Raw genomic sequence first — 19,437 nt, forward strand, 5'->3', positions numbered from 1 at the left:
TAACCACTGAACTGCTTTTTGTCACAATAGATTAATCTCAGTTTTCTAAAATTTTGTATAAATGGAGTATGCAATATATACTTCTCTCTGTCTAACTTCTTTCATTCTACATAACTATTTTGAGATTCGCTGAAGTTACATGAACAGATAGTTCACTACTTTTTTTCGGGAGGAGGGGGCTATGCTGTGTGGCATGTAGGATTTTATCAGTAGTTTTTCTACCAGGGATTGAACCCAGCCTCCCTTCAGTGGAGGCTCAGAGTCTTAATTACTGAACTGCCAGGGAAGTCCCAATAGTTCATTACTTTTTATCGTATGGATATATCACAGTTTATTCATCCATTAGTCTGTTGATGACATTTGGGTTGGTTCCAGCTTGGGTTATTACATATAAGCTGCTATGAACTTTATACATAGGTCTTTGTACTGACATTACACTTTTGTTTCTCTGAAGTAAATATCTAGACATAGAATGGCTGGATCATATAGTAGGTTGTTTATTTACTCTTTTAAGAAACTGCCAAACTGCTTTCCAAAAATGCTGCACCATTTTACAGGTCCCCCCTCAATAAAGTATGAGTGGTCCACTGGCTCCATATCCTTGTCAAATTCTTGACATGATCAAGCTTTTTTATTTTATCTGACAGACTGTTTTAATAAGAACAGACTGTCCTGGTAGAATTGATTTCCCCCTCTTACAAGTCTTTTGTATTTAAAATGCTGCAGAAATAATGCTTTGTTTGTGAAAAGATTTCGACAGTTTTCCTATACATTTATTTACTCTTTGATAGTATTTGCTTACCATTTCTGATTTGAAACTCAGTTTATGGGAATCAATACATTTTGTTCATTTTGACTTACGTACTTTTCTCTTTTTGTTCTAGCGGCCCCTTTGTTGCTTTATGCAAACAGACGGGACTTGCGATTGGTTGATGCTGCAAATGGCAAAGAGAATGCTACGATTGTAGTTGGAGGCTTGGAGGATGCAGCTGCGTTGGACTTTGTGTTTAGTCATGGCTTGATATACTGGAGTGATGTCAGCGAAGAAGCCATTAAACGAATAGAGTTCAACAAAACTGAGAGTGTACAGAATGTTGTTGTTTCTGGATTATTGTCCCCTGATGGGCTGGCATGTGATTGGCTTGGAGAAAAATTGTACTGGACAGATTCTGAAACTAATCGTATTGAAGTTTCTAATTTAGATGGATCTTTACGAAAAGTTTTATTTTGGCAAGAGTTGGATCAACCTAGAGCAATTGCCTTAGATCCTTCAAGTGGGTAAGTTTTGTATAATGTACAAAGGTCATTGTATCTCCTCCTGGCTGTTTTCTTTCCATTAGCATAGACACCCCTCACTCCAAGAGAAAAGAAACACGAGACCCCACTTTTAGGTTCTTTGGACTTCTTTGTCAAGTAGACTTGAATGTGGGAAGTTAGGTCATGTTCTTAAAGTAAGGTGTGTCTATAAATAGTTCTGTGTTTCTAGTATCAGGGGATAGCCATGTTTATAGTTCTTGTTTTATCTTCTGCATATTTCATAATTATGAGAGAATCATTAGAAGGCAGAGAAAAAGGAATGATAACAAGAGTGGTCTGAGATCAAATCTTCTGAATTTATACCTTTTATTATATACACCATTATTTTATAATACTAGTGTTTTTTTATTAAGCTGATTTTTTAGTATTTCAGTGTTGAATGAAATGTAAGTTGTTCACTCATATCTAGTTCACTAAACATGTTATTGTCATGAAGTTTATTTTCTAATGAGAGAAACTTAAACCTGTGGGCAAATCTTGCAGTGTAGGATGTGACCTGGCCCCCAGGTGCCTCTCTCTTACCATGTCTCAGTCCTGCCTGTGCGAGTCCTCGCTGTGTCTCTGCTGACCACATTGTCACGCCAGAGTCTGCCATGGCCGGGTATAGATAGTAAAGTGTGAACCTGAAATGAACTACTATTAATTGGTTAAAATCAAAAGATAAATACCTGTGAATAACTCTTTTAGTACTACTTCTTTGACTTTCAAGTATATTGGAATGCTTTAAAACTCATTTATGGAGGGAGTGGATTAATGTAATAAATTAAAATTTGGGAAAAAATAAAAAGTTTATGTATGCTCTTTTGTCTTGATATCAGGTCCTTTTGGTAACAAAGTCTTAAGACAGTGCCATATTATAGGAAAATGAGAAGCTTTGTCTGACTATAAAAGATAACATGGGCAATAGTGAGTGAAATTTTAGAGCGAGAAGTTCTAGAAAGCATATATATATACTTTATATAATATATAAAGATGTATTTTTAGAGAAGCATTAGGCGGTGTCCGCTAAAGTCAGATGTTCTTTTAATAAAGCATCAGAAAATATTATACTGACTCTAGTGGTAGGAAACCGTTGTGTGTTCCAAGAAGGTCATATATGTTGAATGTATGGTAAACTGTCCTAATTGAACAATCTGGTTCTCGAGAACTTGCAAGGTGTTTTTGAGAAATGGAATCTGTTTTGCCAACAAAGTTTGTTGTTAAGTCTCAGGGAGTGTTGAAATGTCTCTGAGGTTACTGCTTTGTAGAACATACAGGGTTTTGTTGCTTTCCATGCTTATTAGGAAGTAATACTTTGATGAAAAGATAAATAGTTCTCCCCATCTCCTTTTTGACAGATTCAGTCTTATAACTCTAAGGATGATGGAAAATTTCCCAAATATCTATTAAATGGTTAGTATGTTCAGAGCTCTGCTTTTTTGTGTTCCTTGGGGAGAGGTGGGGAATATCTTTAAGGATTTACTGTTTAAGGAGAGAAAACTTAGGAGAGAACGTTTCCTTCTTCAGAGCATGTTTATTTGCATTATGTAGTGTGTATGTGGAGAGGGAAAGAGTATTATAAGAGCCACAAATCTCTTAAGGATAGTACATAGTTAAGGGAGGTGAATTTATAGGGAACTCTCTTGACTATTCGGGATCTAATAATTTAATAACTAAATGAGTCATTCTCATTTTGTCCCTTAAAACTTGAGCTTTAACTTCTTGCTGGCAGGTCTGATAAGTGTCTTAGGAAGTAAGTTTCCCATGTGATGAAAAAGTACATTAGCGTTTCTGTGGCTTAAATATTTACTAATGTTTGAATCTCAAATTTGCCAGACTCAGCAAGTAAAGGATATTATTGAAAGAATCAATAGTAATGTACTTTGAAGGTGACAGTACTGTTATTTAAGCTTCTGAGGGACATTCACTGAAAAATATTTTTCCTGAGATCTAAATGGGGTTTTGGTAAAACAGTCAAATACCTTTCATTATTTTTGATGTCTGTAGTTAGTGTTGCATATGTGTGAGTGTGCATGTGTAAATTCACTTTTTCAACTCTTTAGCAGTTCTCCGAAAGTTTCTTTTAATTTTTGGAAAGTTACTCTGTGTTGTATGGCTGTTTTTTACTTTGTGCAACTGGAAGCAGATAGAATGCAGCCAAATGGTGTCATTTCATACTTAGCGTGATGAAGCATGTTTAAAATTATATTTTAAACTTCTGTATTTAAAAATATATTTTTTCAAATAGTTTTTTCAGTGTTGATCTTAGATTTGTGTTAACACTTTTAGTTTTAATGGAATAGTAGTTTTGGATTAAATTATGTCACTCGTATCAGTTAGTAGCAAACAGGAGAGATGATTTCCAGATCTGTTTTTTGGGGGAAAAATGAAGTTTGCTTACCAGAGAAAGCACATGAAAACAGAGCTGAGGAAAACGGTGGCTGTATCAGAGTTCCGGGATCCTGGGCTATGAGGTTCAGAAGAGCTGACTGAGCGCTCTCACATCAGCTTATGTAAAAGCAAAGCTCCTGAATGGCTGGCATTGTTTGAGCCCTGGGAACTGGTGCAGACATCTGTGTGCTTTCGGATGTATGGAGTTCTTTGTGCAGTCAGTCCATTTAGCCTAGACTGAAGGAAGATTTTTATTTCCCTCTCTAAATTTGGCTTCTATTAGCCTGAGATTTTTTTTTTCTTCTTTCTTTCTTTTGAGTGACTGGCAGTGTAGAATTCTGAATAAGGAACGGGAAAAACGTGTATGGAAATGGTTCCATAAGTGAACAGTCGTAGTTAGAGAAAGCAGTATCCTTGCTTTACGGTGAGAGGTGATTCTTATGTGGCTGCTCCTGATGGTGGAGCTCCTGAATCTGATCCACAGCGACTGTTCTAATCTTAGAGATGTTGAGGAGCTGCAGAACTAGTTCAGTGGAAAGAGAATGATTTATAATTTCCCTGTCAGTTAAGTATGTGTAATTGTCATAACTTGAGTATGTTTAAAAGTATTTTCTATACTGGTTGTATCCCAGATAGCTAAAATAGTTGCTACCACATAGTAGATGTTCAGTAAAAATTTCAGTAAATATTTCTTTTATAATCCTTTATTAATCGTCCTTGTGAGGGACATTTGTTTCCTAAGCAATGTAAACTTTAGTATGGTCTTGTGAATTCTAAATCAGTATGGCTTTGATTGCAATTGTTAATTTGAAACATGGTTAAGAGTTTTAGTCTTTCATTAGAAGTTATCCAAATCGTATTTTAAAGATACACTCATTGGAGAATGTTTTATGTCACATCTAGCTTTGTTAATTATCAAGCAAGTCACTTTGTTTTCTTGGATATCAGTTTCCTCATTTCTAAAATGAGTTCCTTTCAATTTTGAACTTTAAAAGCCAGACATTTAAAAAAAGTAGTCTATCTCATTTTAAATACATTATTTAAGCTTTAAAAGCCAGGCATTTAAAGAAAGTACTCTCATTTTAAAAACTGTATTTTACCGTTACACATTCAGTCTAATTTAGATATTTTATACTTGTGTTTCTCAGAAAAGATTCTTTAGATTTTGTTTCTACTGCCCTTATTGCACATGCTGTCACATTCAGCCTCCTCCTTTAGGCTGTTTCACCTCTAAAACTAGCTTAAACCTTTTTTCCAGTTCCACTTGATGTAAACTGAAAAGCACTTTAAAATATCAAAGGATATGTTTTGTATGAAGAATGGAAAATGTGGCCCATTACTTTCAAGCAGGTTGTATATATTCAGATATGCTTGTAGATAGGTGTTTTTGAAATTACCTAAAAAGAGTGTGTTGGAAAGACACTAATCCAGGAAACCTGGATAGGTTTACTTTATTAGCCTCTGGGATAGAAATCAAGGCCCATGGAAGGTAAAATTTTTTTTTAAGAATAAATAAATGTGTATATTTAATTGTATGTATTCTCAAATGTTAGTGTTGAGTGTCATCCAGCTTTTAATCCTTTATATCTAGTGATACATATCACATCTCATTGAGTTTTGATTGTGTGGTTTACCATTTTTATGTTCTGTGTCTCCAGGCCTACTTTTATTGAGGGAATATTAAAAGGGAGTATTTGCAATATGACTGAATGACTCTGAGTAGCCCCACTCCAGTACTCATGCCTGGAAAATCCCATGGACGGAGGAGCCTGGTAGGCTGCAGTCCCTGGGGTCGCTAAGAGTCGGACACGACTGAGCAACTTCACTTTCACGCATTGGAAAAGGAAATGGCAACCCACTCCAGTGTTCTTGCCTGGAGAATCCCAGGGACGGGGGAGCCTGGTGGGCTGCCGTCTATGAGGTCGCACAGAGTCGGACATGACTGAAGCGACTTAGCGGCAGCAGCAGCAGCAGCAGCAGCAGCCTAGTCTCAATAGCTTTCTTTGCCTTTTATCAATAAATACAAGCTTTCCTTGCTTGCACATTGACCTTTTGATTTATCCTAGCAAAAGAGAAGAATGATATTCTATGAGAGTAATGAATATAGGGTACCTTTAACTGAGTTTTCTGCATTGTGGTGCTCTTATATATCCTTGCTGTATTTCAGTGATTGGCTTTTTAGAAATTTTAGCAAATTAGTTTCAGCACACCTGATATTTGTGTTGTTGAATCTTTAAGATTTTGGAAGGAGTCTATGACAGCTAATTTGTGAAGTAGAAATGAAATGATTGTCTTTAGTTTTTTTTTTTTTTTTTTTGGTAGCATTTGATATTGATACCATATTCCTTTTAGAAATTCTTCCCAAGATTTTCTGATTTTTATACTGTTGGCTTTCCTACCTCTCGGACCACCCTTTTCCTTTCTTAATAACTCTTAAGTTTAAAAGTATATCGTTTATTCTTTGCCTAAGATCGTATACGTTCCCACAGCTTTTGCATAGAAGCAGATAGCCAATTATCCATAAAGCTCCATATCCTGAAACACTAGTTCTGTGTATAAAAGCTCTCGCTCTGTCTGAACTCTCAATAACGTACAATTTTGAAAGGTGTCCTCTTGGTCAGTTGGGGAAGCCTGTTTTCTGCCAATTAAATCCTGGGAGTGGTAGGGAATTTTAAGGATCTTCTTGATAAATGACCTTTACTTTTTGGCTGAACAAACCTAGTCCTTTGGGTAAAATAAGAGAAAGTCAGATTCTTGGTTGAGATTTTCCAATTCCACGTTAGGTCCTTTTTTTCCCCATGAAAAGTGTCCTGCTGAAGCTTTTTCTTTTTTTTTTTTTCCCCTTGTCTTTTTTGCACGTTGAATTACTTTAAAAATGCAACCTGGTTGTTTTATTTAATAGAGGATTTTATAAATTCTGTGTTTTTAGATATATTCACCATACTGATTTCTTCTTCTACTATTTTTTTGGCATCCCACTTAATCCAGTTGGTTTTAGCTTCTTTCTGCTTGCAGTATGTTGTTTAATATTTCAGCAGAAGTCTGTTAATGGTAAGTTTCTGGAGTTTGTCTGCAAATATATTTATTTTGTCCTCATTCTTGGAAAGATAATTATTTGATTATAGAATTCTCTGTGATTGTTATTTCACTCAGTCCTTCGAGGGTATTATGACTTTTAATTGTTGCTGTGAAAAGTCTGTTCTCTAATTATTGTTGCTTTGTAATTAGTTTTTTTCTGGTTTATTAAAAGCAGCCCCTGCATTCCTAAATTTTTGATACTTTTCAGCTTTGTTCACTTTGTGTCCAGATGTGGCTGTGTTTTACTTATCCTGCTTAGAACCCTTGTTTCTAGAATATAATCATCATTGTTATTTCTTCTAGAAAGCTATCCATCATTTTCTTACTTTTCCTTTATTCTCTTTAGTCTGCTCTGGAATTCCTGTTTGATGTATGTGGACCACCTGATTTTATGCTCCATGCCCCTTAATCTTGCTTTCATATCTTCTCTCACTTTATCTCTCTGGGCTTGCGGTTATTTTTTGCACCTGCCTTCCAGATAATTCTTTGTTCAGCTGTGCCTAATTTTGCAGCTTAGTATCAGTGATTGTGTTTTGCTTTTGTAGAATTTCTTTATGCCCTTCATTTAAAACTTACTATGAGATGGTTACCCTACATAAAAGAAGAAATATTGTATCAATAATATTAGACTTACAAAGTGTTAGAAAAATAGTTAATAGTTCTTGTATAACTTTTACCTGCATGCACAGTAGTCCTTCAGTCTTGTCTAACTCTCTGTGAGCTTCATGGGCTGTAGCCTGCCAGGCTTCTCTGTCCTTAGGATTTTCCTGGCAGGAGTACTAGAGTGGGTTGTCATTTCTTCTCCAGGGGATCATTCTAACCCAGGGATTGAACTTGAATCTCCTGTGGCTTCTGCATTGACAGGTGGATTCTTTATCCCTGAGCCACTTAAGAAACCCATAATCTTTACCTTGCTTCCCTTAATATTATATTTTATGTAATCATAGAAGAGTTATCTAGATCAGGAAATTAATGTTGATACAATATGGTTAACTAATCTCTAGACTGTACTTGAATTTCTTTAATTTTCCCACAAGGGTCCTTTTTGTGGTTGAGGGTTCCATGTTGCATTTAGTTGTTATTTCCTTAGTCTTTTCTAATCTGGGACATTTTACCAGTCTTTGTCTTCATAACCATGACCTTTTGAAGGTTACTGACCAATCAGTTTGCAGAATGTCCCTCATTTAGGATTTGTCTGAGGTTTTCCTTTGATCAGCTATATGTTTTTGGCATAGCAGAGGTCACGTTCTCCCCTCAGGGCATCGTATCGGCAGATACGTGATGTGGGTATTGGTGATGTATTATTTGATCACTTACGGCTTTCTCTGCCAGGTTTTGTGTGTGTGTTTACATTTTCCCCCTTACAATAACTGCCTGAAACTGTGCAGCTATCTTGCTGCTTATCATACAGCTACAGCCTGCATCCTCAGTCATGTCTGACTCTTTGTGACCCCATGAACCATAGCCTGCCAGGCTCCACTGTACATGGAATTTTCTAGGGAAGGATACTGGAGTGGGTTGTCATTTCCTTCTCCAAGGGATCTTCCCGACCCAGAGATTGAACCCACATAAGCTCGAACCCACATCTCCGAAGTCTCCTGCGCTGGTAGGTGGATTCTCTAGTACTGAGCCACCTGAGAAGTCCACTTCTTACATTACTTTTAAGCAACCTTTGTTGGTTTTTGCCTGCAACAGTTAATACTATGGTTTTCTGCCAAATGGTGATATTTGTAGTTCCATTGTTCTCGTAAACATGCGTTACTAGCTAGAATTCCACCTTAAGGAAGAACTGTCTTGTCTTTCCTACTTAGGCATTTATCCAATAATTTATATGAATATGAACTCAGGGGCATTTGTTTATTCTATAAGTTATAATCCATTACTGTCATTATTTCTTGCTCCAGTTGCCCTAGATTTTGCCATTGGGAGTTCTTCAGGTTGGCTCCTGTGTTCTTTTGAGAGGCCCTCATCATTTTTAAACACTTATTTACTATCTGCAGAGCACAAGATGTTCCACTTTCATCTTGTCCTTTTGCTTCACCCTTTGACTCAACCCTTTCTCCAAGGAGCTCTGTCTCCTTTATTGGAAGATGCTGTTGAGAAACTAAGATCTGGGAGTTGGGTGTGTTCACACTGGATTTTCATTGCAGTGAATAGTTGAGAGATACATGTAGGAAATAACATGTGCATGTGTGTGTGTACACACACACACACCTAGTTCGTGTGTGTATGTCTGTATCTACATATTAAAAAAATGAACTTATGTTTATCTCCAGTTCCAACCCACCACTTACAAAATTATGTTACAGTCTTTTCCCCTTTCTCCCCAACACCTTTTCTTTGTTATTCCAGTTTATGATAGTGAGAAACAGGGTTCTCATTGTCCACAATGTATTTTCTTATTTCCTCAATCCTAGTGTACAAATTTCAGAATTGCCAACCTGTACTCTTGTGAGAAACAAATTTTTTGTCTGGAATACACTACTGTGAAAATCCTGTCAGTCAGAATGCTGTCTTCCAAATGTATTTAGGTAAATTTTCCTTCTCATCAGTTGCAGTGTGGCATTTGTAATATATTACTGTTTGTGTTCCTTTTGGAATGTCTGCCTGTATCCTGGTTGATTTTAATTATCAATTTATTTTTGGGTTGTGTGAAGCAATTGCCATGTTTCCTAGAGTTAGAAATAACACAAAAAGCTTGACTCAGTAGCGTCCTTCCTCCTGATCCTTGTGCGATGGTCCCATTTCCCCTTTCTTTCCAGCTTGTCCCTCCCTGTTTACCCCCTAGGATATCTTATTATTATTTATTTCTAGTTTTATCTAATTGAATTCCTTTTTGCACAGATGAGCTGTTTCATGTAAATTTTTTAATTTTTTTTACATGAAAGAGGAACATACTAAAGATGCTCTCTTGCACTTTCTTTTTTAACTAACAATGTATCCGGAATATCACTCCATATCACTTTGTAGAGATCTTCCTTGTTTTTTTTTTTTTTTGGCGACTGCCTAGTATTCCATTGTGTGATTATAGCATAATGTATTCAGCTACTCTCCTGTTTTGTTAGCTGAGGTGTTTTAAAGCAAATCCACACAGTGACATCTCACTCTGAAAAGTGGGTATTTTCCTCTATAACCACAATACCATCTTCTTCCATGCACCCCAAATGAGCAAGTCTTTATTATTGTAGATGACTCAGTCCATATTCTGATATCTGTCATAGCCTCAGAAGTGCTATTTTACAGTTGGTATACTTGAATGAGGATTTAAAACAAAGTTCACAGATTGTACTTGATGATGTCTCTTAGTTTCTGTGGAATAGTCCCTCCCTATCTGTTTTTTTCTCATGCTTTTATTGAGAAGGTTCTGTAGTTGTCTTTTTTTTTTTTTTTTGAGAAGGTTCTATAGTTGTCTTGTAGAATGTTACGATTTGGAGTTTTCTAGGAGATACTTGGGCTGTTTGATTTATTTTTACTCCTTTATGTTTCTTGTATAAATTAAAATTTATGATAGGAGACTTGGTTAATGAATTCATTGTTTTGGCACAAGTGCGTCATAGGTAGTATTGAGTACTTTATCACATCAGGAAGTGCATAGTATTTTGTTCTACCTGTAGCGATGTTAAGATGGCTCAATAGATGATGAAAGTTTATATTTTTATCATAATATTGAGCTTTTCCTTTTATATCCTTCAAGTAATCTGTGCAATGACCCTTTTGTACAGTGCCAACATCCAGTTCCTCATCTACTGATTATTTTAACATCCACTGATGATCACTTCTTGTTTTGTTAAGGATGTCTGTTACTTTTTTATGATGTCTGTCCCATGTGTTTTAGTCTATCTTTTATGTGTTTCGGTAATTTAAAATAGTTACAGTCTCTATCCAGATTATTCAGTTGTCTGAAGTTCTTAGACATCCACTTCTGTTCTTTGTTATATTTCCTGATTCTTAAGGTGAACTGTTTCCTTCGGTGTTGTATAGTTTTAAATTGTGAGTTGGCTTCCTTTTCCAGTAAGTGGCCTGAAGTGACCCCTAAAAATGGCGGGCTATTCACTTGACCCAGAAAACCCCACAAAATCATGCAAATCAAGAGGTTGATATCTTCGTGTTCACTTTTAAGAACACTCGTGAAACCGCCCAGGCCATAAAGGATATGCATATCCGAAAAGCCACCAAGTACCTGAAGGATGTCACGTTAAAGAAGCAATGTGTGCTGTTCCGTTGTTACAATGGTGGAGCTGGTAGGTGTGCACAGGCCGAACAGTGGGGCCGGACGCAGGGTCGGTGGCCCAAAAAGAGCGATGAGTTTTTACTACACATGCTCAAAAATGCAGAGTGTAATGGTGAACTTAAGGGCTTAGATGTAGATTCTCTGGTCATTGAGCACATACAAGTGAACAAAGCCCCCAAGATGCGACGCAGGGCTTACAGAGCTCACGGTCGGATCAACCTCTACATGAGCTCTCCCTGCCACATTGAGATGAGATGAAAAAGAACAGATTGTTCCTAAACCAGAAGAGGAGGTTGCACAGAAGAAAGAGATATCCCAGAAGAAACTAAAGAAACAAAAACTTATGGCCCGGGAATAAATGCCACAAAAAATAAATGCAAATAAAACTTAAAAAAAATAAAATGTGAGTTGATCTTCAGAGGGGTTGTTTGTGTGAATCTTGAGTGGCTTCAGGTAGTGGCTTCAGGTAGAGGGTCAGGAAGAGAGGTTTGTTTTTGCCACGCACACTACAGGTGTTTCCAGGGACCACTTTATTTTTAAACTGAAGTATAACTTAGATGTACTAAAATGCACAGGTTTTCTGTGCTGTTTTGATATACGTATGTACCTGTATTACTACCCAGTTCAAGCAGAGATGATTTTTTGTGTTTAATTTTGAAGTTAGGAGTTGCCGTACAGTGTAGATAGAATAAATTCAGACGCTTAAACCTATGTGAGGGCATTGTGATTAGAGTTTTTGGTGGTTTTTCCTACCTTTTCAGAGCTTAGGCCAAGGCAGAAAATTTCTTTGCCTCCTTCTACCAGTGGCAGGTTTTTGTACTTGATTGTTCCCTGAAGGTCTGTGCTTTGTGCAAAAATCTTAGTTATAACACAGTGCTTCTTGTGCGTCCGGGCCTTGTTTTCCTGTTTTGCCATTGAAACAGAACTCTGAGTTGAGAATGTCCTTCAGGGTGGCTGTGGCATCAAGCATGTCCTGCTGTGGTGGTGTTGTTGTTTACTTGCTAAGTACTTCTTTTTGCTTCCCTATTACCTTTTGGCTCTTGAGAGATTTGATTTCCTCTGCTTTCATACCTTAGTTGTCCATTTAAAGTAGTGTTTATGTATTTTTATTTTGTGTATGTGTATATATAGGTATCAAGTCCATTTGACCAATTATAACACACCAGAAGCTCCTCAGTGACTGAGTAGTTTATAACAACAGAGATTTTGCTGCTTATAGTTCTAGAGGCTGAAAAGTCCAAAGTCAAGGTGCCAGCTTGGTCCCTTTATGGTGAGGGCCTTCCTCCTGGTTCATGCACCTTCCTTCTGTGTCCTCATGTGGTGGAAGGGCTTCAGGGATCTCTCTTTCATAAGGCACTAATCCTGCTCCTCATAGCTCTGCCCTTGAATCTAAGCACCTCCCAGAGGCCCCACATTCTAATAATATCATCTCTGAGGATTTCAACATTGGAATTTTGAAGAAACATAAACATTCAGACCATAGCAATGTGTAAATCAAAAGACTCGCCACTGATTCTAGGAAAAGGAAGGTTTTCTGGTTATGTTGTTAACAAACTACCAGAAATAGAAACTCTAACTTTTATGTTCTTAAATATTACCTTCTCTTCTTGGGAATATATGTGCATGATAGTTGGGCATTATTCATACTTAGTACTATCTGTGCTAATGACTTCTTTTAATTATAGGTAGGGTTATGTAAGTAACTTCAAGGATCATGGAGTGATTTATGACCCAGTATAGATCTGGTTCACTTAGTTTTTATGACTCAATTCTAAATGTTGTCTTAATTAGCCACCTTTGTATGTAATTACATCTTGTAAAGGATGAAAATTTATCCCTTCTGTTCAGCTTTATTGAAAGTGAACATTTCTAAGTATTTTTGTTAGGGGAAGCTGGATTCAGATTAAGTATACATACTAGATTAGGAGTTTGTGAATATTTTGGAAAATTTATTGTTTTTTCCTTATATAATCTTAGAAGTTACATGCTTAGAATCATAATAAATTTGTCTAAAATGGCTGCTATCTAGTCTGATTGACATTTGAGATATTTTAATTTTATTGGCATAAGAAATTTTGGTATCTTGAAAAGTCAGTTTACTTACATTAGTTATTTCTTAATTAAACCCTGTCTGTACCCTTCACTCCATTTAAAAAATTATTTTCCAGAAAGCATTGCAAATGGGTATCATGCCAGATACAGCAATAAAATTGCATTTGTGTGGAAAGTAGTGAACATAACAACCTAGTACTGGTTTTCCTGATTTTTGATGGATAGCAGATGTCCATACTATTGCAAAGTGGAGTTGTAACCACATATATTTAATTCTTCAGTATCAATTAAATACGTTTATATTCTCTTAATTCAAAGCCAAGATAAAATGCATAAGCCAAAATAAGAGGCCAAATAGGCTACATAATTCGAAAGTTAGTGATAATTGTTGCTGAAGAAAGATTTCTCTTATATGAATGAGCCTGTTACTTGGCTTTTACGAAGCCATGGGAGATATTTATCAAACACTTAATGCATTTCATAGAGGATACTTTAAGTACCCTTTTGGCTTTTAAATATGATGCTGATAAAAAAGTGTTTGCAGAATATATTACACAGCTAGTTAAATTTAGCAGCTTTACTGTTAAGTGCTTTTGGGTAACCCTAGGTTACTAAGCCAGGTTAACTATCCAAACAAAAACAAAACAAGCAAAACCAAACTGGCTAGTTAGTATGTGTACCTCAATTATTTATTTTTGGAAAGAGTCCAGAATAAAATGAGATAGTCCAGGAGTTTACCTAATAGTCTAACTTTTAGGCAGCTGGGTTAAGGGTGGAGGTTTTCAGGCCCCAATGTTAAATATTATTCATTCTAATAATTGAAACTGTTTATATCATATCCTCCAGATAATCTGGAGAATGTTAATTTTCTTCTTCAGGAATTTTCTTTTTTCTCTGCATCATGAAGTCTCTAGTCTGCTAGCAGTCTTGATGTTCTCCATTCTACTAGCTGCTCTTTAGATAAAAAGTTTATGCTTTTCTTTTACTGGCTGGTGCACACCCTCCTTTAGGAGTAACTGTCTTAGAAGAAGTAGCCTCTAAATATTGTTCTTCATTAAATCTAATGCCTTTATTAAATCTAGTATCTATGATGTTCAAGCTTTTAGAAGATGCTCTTTACCGTATCAGCCTAATTTCTTCATATTGTTTTATGCAGCTTAATAGTTAGAGCAAGAGTCTGTATTCATGTTCCGTATTTTAGTCCTGGAAATGACATTCCCTCACCTCTCCAGTGCAGATACAACTCTTGATGGCTTATTTGACATGCATTACCCCCATGATGCTTTCTGTTGGCACCTGTCTTCTAACTGTGTAAAGTTTCTTCTGGGAATTTTGCAGTCAGAATCATCTTGAAAAACAACAAACTTGTAAAGGGTTCAATTTTGTTTTAAATTATATACTGTATAATAAATTAATGTGAAAAATCGTAAAGTTAAAATTAACTGGTAAATTTTGAATCTCTTTTGTAGACTTTACTTGGAATTTTTCTAAGTTACATAATCTTTCTGATACATAGAATAAACCTTAAGTTTCTTCCAGTACCTAGAATACTAGAGTCTGTTATATTTATAGAAATATTGTATATTTGTGCCATGTCTGGATTACATATATTTGAAAGCAGAGCATACTAGTCTTGTGTTGTACTAAGGGATGTAAATTGATATTCATTTAACAGTGTTAAAATGTTGTAACTCAAACTTTGTCCCCTCACCTGGACCAAATAATGCTCTTAGATAATCAAACTCAAAATGCAGAGTAGTAAATCCTCTGTGTCTACTTTGGATAGAGAGGATACTTTGATTTTGGAGGAAAATACCAGTGGGTTGTTTCCCCCTCTCCCCTAAGGATTTTTCTCCTCCCCTCATGTTGAATGATGAGTTTGGGTTTACAGAAATGGAATACCTGGTGACGAGATCAGCTGTTGTAGCTGTCCAACATCACATACCTGTGCAAGGGTCTTGAGCACAGGGCTCAGTAGCTTCCATTCATTTGAATCAGCTTCAGTGCTTCATCCCCAAGTGCCATGAATTCCGCTTTCCTGGCTCACCAGGGCCCATTGCCATTTTTTTCCCTGTACTCCCCGGAGAAGGACCAAGTCTCATAAAGCAGATTCTGAGGCTGAAACCTAGGAAACACTGTATTGAGGAGAAGACACATCAGAGAGCCTCATTCTGCAGGAAGGTCACTGCCTTTTAGGAATGACATTTAATCTCTTCAGTCTCTCTTTCTTATTCTTTCCTTTGGAGACATAATTTAGCTGCCTTTGGGGAAATGCACAGAATGAAGATTTGGTACCAGTCTTACCACTAAAAATGAGTACCAGGGTTTATGGAATGGTAAACTGAAGTAGAAACAGCTTTGCCTTTTTTTTTTTTTTTTTAAGAAAAATAGACTTTATTTTTATAGTTTTTTAGGTTCACAGCAGAATTGACTGGGACAGATATTCCTAATTCCTTCCTTCTGTATCTTACATTACTGCTGTCCTTTGTTTCACACACATACACACATATATATGAAATTATCAAATACATTGTTGCTGTTGTTATTTTGAACAAATTGCTGTTTGATCAATTAAGAATAAGTAAAATGAACAGTTTTTTTGATATTCATTTATTCCTTCTGTAATAACGCTTACTTTTTAAAAAATGTAGGTCTGAGTTTCTTACCTGTAATCATTTTCCTTCTCTCTGAAAGAATGTCTTCTTACAAAGTGGGTCTCTAGATAATGAATTCCCTAAAGTTTTGTTTGTCTGAGAAAGTCTTTATTTCTCCTTTACTTTTGAAGGATAATTTTGCAGGGTAGAGTGTTCTTGATTGGTAGGTTTTCCCCTCATAATTCATTTTTTCTGCTTGCTCTTCTCTGAGGTTCTTGGGTGTATGGTTTGGTATCTGATACTAATTTGGGAAAATTCTAAGTTATTAGAATTTTCTTCAAATTAGAATATGTTTCAAGTAGTTCTTTTTCTTTTCTTTCTAGAATTCCCATTATGCATATGGTATGAAAGTGAAAGGCGAAACTCGCCCAGTTACATCCGACTCTTTGTGACCCCATGGACTATACAGTTCATGAAATTCTCCAGGCCAAAATACTGGAGCCGGGTAGCTGTTCCCTTCTCCAGGGGATCTTCCCAACCCAGGGATCGAACCTAGGTCTCCCGCATTGCAGGCGGATTCTTTCCCAGCTGAGCCGCCAGGAAAGCCCTGCGTATGATACACCTTTTGTAGTTGTCCCGAAGTTCTTGAATATTGTTTTCTATTCCCCTGGCCCCCTCAGTCTATTTTTTCTTCGCTTTTTAGCTTGGGAATTTGAATGGACATCTCACAAATGCAGAGATTCTTTCTTCAGCTCTCTCCAGTCTACCAAAGAGCCCATTGAAGACACTTGTTTCTGTTACAGTGTTTTCAGTCTCCGGTGATTCTTTCTGGATCTTTCTTAGAATTTTTTAGAATCTTTCTGGTTATTGCATCTGTTCTTGCATGTTGCCTTTTTTTCTCATTTGAGTCCTTAGCATATTAATCATGGTTGTGTCTTAATTCCTGGTCTGATAATTCCAACATTGCTGCCATATCTAAGTCTGGTTCTGATGCTTGCTCTGTCCAATTTTTTTTTCCCTTTTAGTAAGACTTACAATTTTTTTGTTGAAAACTGACATTATATACTGGGCAAAAAGAACTGTGGTAAATAAATATTTAGTAATGTGTTAAAGACTCTTGAGAGTCCCTTGGACTGCAGGGAGATCCAACCAGTCCATCCTAAAGGAGATCAGTTCTGGGTGTTCATTGGAAGGACTGATGCTGAAGCTGAAACTCTAGTACTTTGGCCACCTCATGCGAAGAGTTGACTCATTGGAAAAAGACCCTGATGCTGGGAGGGATTGGGGGCAGGAGGAGAAGGGGACGACAGAGGATGAGATGGCTGGATGGCATCACTGACTTGATGGACATGTGTTTGGGGAAACTCTAGGAGTTGGTGATGGACAGGGAGGCCTGGCGTGCTGCGATTCATGGGGTCACAGAGTCAGACACGACTGAGTGACTGAACTGAATGTGTTAAGTGTTAGGAGAGGGGATGTGTTCTATAGTTCTGTGAGTAGGTCTCGGTCTTTTAGTGAGTCTTTTAGTTGCTGGGGTGGTAGCACCACAAATTCATCTCTGATGTTTTTCATCCCCATGAGAGCAGTGGGATAGCTGGAGGGGGCTGAGTTTGGATTTCCTTCCTCTCAGGTCTGGAAGGCTCTGATGAAGCACCCAGTAGGTTGAGATAGTCTCTCTTGATCTTGAGGGCAGGCCTTGTTAAGAAGAATAGAATACCGATGTAGTTCAAAAGTTACTATTTTCGTCTTTGCCGTTGCTGCAAGGGGGAGAGTGTTTGGCTTTGGTCCTCACAGTGAGCGCCTGGCAGAGTTGCTGGGGGAGGACCTTCCAGAGTGTGAGGCTCACCTCTTGGCTGGCGTTCGAGAGTTTCTGAGGTTTGTTTATACCAAGCCTCTAGCAGTTCATCACTCAACAGTTCAGATTTCACTGCCCTGGTTCTGGTTCCCACGTAGGTTTCTCCTTTCGGATTTTTGCTCTGCTCAATTATTAGTCTCTGTATCTACTTGTCTCTCCAATTTTTGGATCAGCAGATTGTTCTGTAACGCAGTTCTCTGATGGATCTAAGAATTGTTGACATTTTTTCAGTTTGTTCAGGTCTGTGTTTGTCATTAGGATGGAGTGATGAGTTCTAAGCTTCTTACATGCTGTACCAGCAATTGAAAGTTAGGGCTTTGCTTTTTTGTATTAAAAATCCAAATACATAAATCTTAAGTAATACAGTATTTATTAACTGGAAGAATGTTACATAATATAATCTAGAGTCTTAATTTTGATAGATGAGCTTCAGACATGTTCAGAAATTTTAATTTGGATTGGGGCAGGCATCCAGGGAATAGAACCTATATGCTTTTATATCTTATTTCTATCCTTAGTCATGGTCTCTAGTTCCCTAAGCCATTGATAATGGGTCTGATGATAACTTTTCTTTATTACATACTGTTTAACTACAGTAAACATACCTTTTAGACTAGACTGACTTTAAGACTCCTTACAGTGAGACTGAACTAAGGAAGTGAACCCATATCATCTCAGTTTATATGTAAGAAAACCGAAGTGGAAATGAAAGCAGTGAAATGAATTCATAACTGTCTTTTAAAGTTTTCATTAATTTATTAATGATAGAGGCTTAAGTGAAACTCTCAGAACTTGGTTGTAAAATAAGATATGAAATCTGTTTTCTTACAACTCTGTAACATTTTCCTTTGAAGCCTAATCATGAGCAGACAACTGTTTGTAATCTGAAAGTAAGTTTTCTGAAATGTCTCCTCCGAGAGTGAAAACAGTGGTATATGGATGGAGATAAGCCTGCAACATGGAGACCCTACACCCTGTTTAGTAGAATTAAAGAGGACTCTGGAAGTTTGTGTGTTTGCCTGAAGAATAAGTAGTAAATTGTAAGCTGTTGTATGTATGTAGAAGATGAGAAGCATCATCAAAGAGCACACTGTTAATTTGTCAAAGCTCATAGAACTCTACAGCAGAAATTGAACCTTACCGTATGCAAATTGAAAAAAAACCAACCTTGTAGGTGTTTGGAGGATTCCAGGATAAAATGTAGATAGAGCCAAACAAATCTAATTCTGTTAGAAATGTATGAAAAAAATCTGAATAGAATGGGGGAGGAAAGGGGCTCACCTAAGTAACTTTGGAAATGCATGGAACCTGTTAGACTGAAGGCAAAAGGAACTGCGCATAAGTAGTGTCCTCAAGTTGAATGTTTCTTCCCACAGAGGAATAGTTAACAATTCTGATTCTATACTAGAATTCACCAGGTCAGGAAGATAGGTGGTAGGTGGTGGGAACAAGGTTTCTCAGTGTTGGAGTAGGTGGTTACAGACAAGCAAGGGAAGGAGGCTACAGTGATCCATGTGGTCATGGATTAGAATTGGAGACATTAGTATGAGCTCACACTTAATTTAATGTCGATACAAGTATACATCATATACGAGTTTAGTTCATTAGCCTCAGAGCAATCAAAAACAGAAATTTCATTCCTAGAATGAATGGTTTTTTATAATCAAGGTGCTGCTAAGTCACTTCAGTCGTGTCCGACTCTGTGCGACCCCATAGACAGCAGCCCACCAGGCTCTCCCATCCCTGGGATTCTCTGGGCAAGAACACTGGAGTGGGCTGCCATTTCCTTCTCCAGTGTATAAAAATGAAAGTGAAGTCGCTCAGTCATGCCCGACTCTCAGCGACCCCATGGACTGCAGCCCACCAGGCTCCTCCGTCCATGGGATTTTCCAGGCAAGAGTACTAGAGTGGGGTGCCATTGCCTTCTCCAATAATCAAGG

General features: G+C 37.2%; 1 protein-coding gene across 3 annotated transcripts in view; it reads left to right on the forward strand.

The window, feature by feature from the left end:
- LRP6 (LDL receptor related protein 6) overlaps positions 1 to 19,437 on the forward strand; it is a 175,393-nt gene that overhangs the window by 18,251 nt on the left and 137,705 nt on the right. For 2 of the 3 annotated variants that reach the window (XM_004006855.5, XM_004006856.5), the window contains exon 2: positions 885 to 1,278. The exons of the other annotated variant lie outside the window; for it this stretch is intronic. In XM_004006855.5, the coding sequence (XP_004006904.1) occupies positions 885 to 1,278 (394 nt within the window). The remainder of the gene's footprint in view (positions 1 to 884; positions 1,279 to 19,437) is intronic. 3 annotated transcript variants of the gene reach the window in all.

Source organism: Ovis aries, chromosome 3, assembly GCF_016772045.2.
Source record: "Ovis aries strain OAR_USU_Benz2616 breed Rambouillet chromosome 3, ARS-UI_Ramb_v3.0, whole genome shotgun sequence".
NCBI lineage: Eukaryota > Metazoa > Chordata > Mammalia > Artiodactyla > Bovidae > Ovis > Ovis aries.